The sequence below is a fragment of the Eurypyga helias genome, unplaced genomic scaffold, assembly GCF_000690775.1.
Source record: "Eurypyga helias isolate BGI_N326 unplaced genomic scaffold, ASM69077v1 scaffold35280, whole genome shotgun sequence".
Lineage (NCBI taxonomy): Eukaryota > Metazoa > Chordata > Aves > Eurypygiformes > Eurypygidae > Eurypyga > Eurypyga helias.
The window spans coordinates 31,969-36,027 of record NW_010225842.1 but is presented as its reverse complement, the minus strand read 5'-3'; the positions used below and the strand labels follow the sequence as shown (position 1 = coordinate 36,027).

The following is a 4,059-nucleotide window of genomic DNA, read 5'->3' as shown; positions in this document are numbered from 1 at the left end:
GCACCAGCACAGCGGCCCCCTGCACCAGCCCCTGGCACCGGTGCCAGCCCTGCCCTTCCAGGATGTGGCCGGACCCTCCTTCCTACCTCAGGCGCTTCACCAGCAATACCTCCTCCAGCAGCAGCTCCTCGAGGCACAGCACCGCCGGCTCATGCCCCATCCCAGGTAAGGGGGTCTCATCTGAAAGATGCCGAGCAGCTACATCAGCCCCACGGCAGCAGAGTGGCTTCTGCAAAACCCCGGCACTACGTGCTGGAGGTGTTGGGTTTTCTTCACATGTTCATCTACGTGTCCCCAAAATTCACCCACTAGAGGGGAAGCTGCAGGGCAGGTTGCATCTGTGGGTGTACTTTTTCCATGGGGATCCATACCATGCTCTGGCATGTCCCCAGGTGACCTATAGGATGATAACAACACGATGGTAAGACCGTGGTGTTGCAGCAAACCCATCCTGCATGACAGATAGCTGCACGCATGAGCTACCTACCTCCTCATAGCTGCTCTTTCAAAACCATTCCACCCATCCCTCAGGTTTTACACACGAAGAACTTGCTGCTCGGTGTCTAGGTAGGCTTCCCAACTTCATGAGGGAAAGATGCCGCTGACCTGCAGCACGTTCAATCACAGAAAGCAGCCTAAATTCAGACTGGGAGGATGGCTGCAGAGAGAACGACTGTAACGCGGCAGAGGTGGAAATGGATGCATGGCTTTGTTCTGATTGTGTTTCTTGAGAGAGGGGTTTAGGTAGCATGTAGGAGAGGAGTGCTTTTTTTGGAAACATATGGAAGCTATTTGTGGGTTGTACCCATGGATCAAGAATCAGAGGATGAATCTTTGCGATAATGCTTCATTTGGAAAGAATGCTGCAGACAGAAAACCCGTCCTTTCCATACCATTTCTGTCTGAAAATTGTGTGTGTTCTTCTTATCCTTGTTTTGTTTTGCATAAGCTGGATTTTAGGTGGATTTAATGATTAGTTAATCATTGGGTATCAAATATGTGCGAGGCTGAGGCATTGGTGATACAAGTGTTTATCTCTTAGTCATAAGCTGAATTCAAATAAAAGCACGGAGCACATTTCCACGCAGAAGCTGCTTTGCTAAATGCTGTCAGTGTTACATTTGCAAGTGGGTTGTGGTGTGGAAAAGGGCAGGAACCTCTTGTCCAGCCCCACAGCCTGTTTCTAAAATCACAGCTGCATTGGAGGAGGATGTTGGAAACCTTACAGGTGTGGGGTACGAGGTCCCAGTAATGGGAATCTGGGTCGTGTCTTCAAAAGTGAAGTCTCTGAGCTGTGGCTGCCTGAAAAATTCTTCATCTAGCAGTTCCATGCTCCATTTGTTCTAGTGTTTTCCCATAGCTTTGCTCTGTGATGGCTCTGCTGGTAAGCAGGGACTCAGCAGGGAGCCAGGGGTATGGTTCTGTTTGTAGTGCAAATCCTGCTTGTGCACCCACCTTGTATCTCTCCAAATGTGCACTCTGAGCAAGCAGCACATGCTCTTCCCTTAAGTAGTTCAAATGTGCAATAATCATGAGAAGAGACTCAAATCCTTAGAAAAACCTTGCTATATATTCTACTGCTTTCCCTTCCCTGCCTGCAAGGCAGCAAAGCTGGGAGAGAAGGAGCTGGATCCCAGCCTGGCCTGTCCATCATCCACAGAAATGCTGGCAAAGGCCAGTGAGAGTAAATTCTGCTTTCAGTTACTCCTGAGTAATCCTGTTATGAATGAGGTTCCCCTGGAGTTTATGGACTGCATGGGGAGATGAGACAACCTGCAGTTTCTTTATGATGATGGGTAATGGCAGAAGCAGAGGCACATTTTATCTCCTGTGTTGTTTATGGGACTGACAGTGGATAAAAAGAAAATAGTGCAAATGGCAGAAAGCTGCTAAGAAAAAAGTTGTTTGGCTTCTTCTTTTTCTCTCCATGTTGCCACCAAATAGAATTTCCTGTAAACAGAATGTATGTGGATGCTTCAGGGGGTACGGGAGGTCTGTGCTATGTTCATGGTGACCAGAAGTAAATGACATATCTCTGGATTCCTCTTTCCATCGTTCCTGACACCTGCTTGGACTCTTTTCTCTTGGGCATGTATTCAGAAGACCAGGCATTTGAGTTTTCCTCCAGTTTATGGACAGTGACTCAGAGCAGCAGCCATCCTTACCGGTGCCTGCTGCGTGGCTAACTGGCTCGCTGGTCTTCTCCTCCCCTCAGGCGGGCTCAAGAGCGCGTGTCGGTTCAGCCTCATCGCCTACACCCCAGCTTCGACTTCAGCCACCAACTGCAAACTCCACAACCCATGGGTCCCCAGCCCAGGTATTTAGCTGAAGGCACAGACTGGTAAGTCATCCACATTTCACTGATGTGTTGGATGAGGTGTTTAGAGAGTCCTGGGGAAGCTGCAAGGGTTGGCGAATGTCATCATGGGCGAATGATTTCATGAAAGCTAATGTTCAGCTCAACAGATACAATGTGGGGAGTGGGCAATGGGAAAACTCATCTCTGAGAGGGCCATGAGTGGGAGCTGAAGACTTTATACACATATATGATAACACTGAGGCATCGATATTGCCCATAACTCTCCATCCATTGATGCAGAGTGCAGCCAAGCATTAATCTTCCTCCAGGGGCTTTTCCTGATGCAGGGCACAGCCAGTATCTTTTTCCGGTAGACCTACATCTCTGCCTGAACCAGACCTTCTGCTGTCCAGGAATTCAAAAAACAGTAGCCACAACTTTTTTTTCGAAGGTCTAAATTAGGGAGCACGGTGCTGCCATGCCCCGAAGGGTGGTGTGAATGAATTAATAGATGTTAACTGTTCTCCCACTGTAGTGTCTGATACCCTGCAAAAGCTGAGCAAGGAATTGATCCTTTCAATTTCAGACCAGGTTCTGAGCTCTTGCACAGTTAATAAGGTATGGGGCCCTACTTGGAAGAATAAGAAAATAAAAACATACTTAAAGTAGCTGCTTGTTAGTGGAGCAAAGGCCATTCTGTGCACTGAATGGAAAAAATAGCATGTGAACGTATAATTAGAGACAATTGCAATGTATATGCACAAGGGAACTGAAATAAAATGTCACAGGAAATCTTAATTATGGCATTTTCTAACATCTGAGCACTTCCCTCTGCAAGTGGAGAGTCCTTTTAATACAGAGGTTCTTTTTCCCCCTCTGGGGTAATAATATACAACCTAAAACACAGCCAGATCCTTCTGCCATTTTCTTCTCAGGTGTCCCCATTACCAGCACCACTGTGAGCTGAATTTGGCCGGGATGACATTGTTCAGATCAGTTTGCAAAGCGGTTCACGTACCATCTGGATAGATCCATCCTTTCTGCCTCTCTTTCGGCACAGAGTGTTTAATTATAATCATTAGAAGGATCTGATAAAGCATTGCTTTTTGTTCCCCTCCTCCTCCCTCCTTTCCCGCTCTGTGTCGCTCCGTAGCCTTATAAAACCTTGGAAGTGGGGGTGACAGAAATCATATATTGTGTACATATATTTGGGTGACTCACTTCCCCTCGGGGCAAATGTACCATTTTGCCCAGTGACAGATATAAAAACTTTCCTCAAAGCTGTTACCACTGCACAAGCAGCAGCGGCACTCGCTCGGAGGCGATAGGTGGTAGGCACTGCCGTGGGAAACGGGGATGGAGGGAAGATCTGAAGGTGATCAGTCATCTCGGACAGCCCAACCTTGATTAAAATCTTCTGGTGAAGTAGAAATAAACTCCCAGTTGGTTCCTTAAATCATCATCTGTGTATGCATTTAGCGGTGACCATCCAGCCTGTTATCTGGAGACTTATCCTTCACCTTTTGGACGTTGGCAACCTGTCCGTAGGTCTCACAGCTCTTGGACCTCAAAATGCTGTACAGTTGTCCACATAGAACAAACCAGAGGTTGAGGGCTGGTTTTGGTTGTCTTCAGCTAATGTGCTCTGCTTATTGACCCCCCAAACCCTGGGAAAAAACTATTCCATGAAGTGTTCTGCTTTGGGCCCTTCCGTAGAGCAACAGCATCGCTTGGCGTGTGGATGCACTGGTGCACAAAGG

The 4,059-nt window shown here is 47.5% G+C and overlaps 1 protein-coding gene across 1 annotated transcript in view; it reads left to right on the top strand.

Annotated features, from left to right (window-relative positions):
• Positions 1-7: 7 nt before the first annotated feature.
• RNF165 (ring finger protein 165) overlaps positions 8-4,059 on the top strand; it is a gene marked incomplete at its 5' end in the record, with an annotated part of 11,435 nt that continues 7,383 nt past the window's right edge. The window contains 2 exons of the mRNA XM_010150782.1: positions 8-165; positions 2,216-2,341. Coding sequence (XP_010149084.1) covers positions 8-165; positions 2,216-2,341 — 284 coding nt within the window. The remainder of the gene's footprint in view (positions 166-2,215; positions 2,342-4,059) is intronic.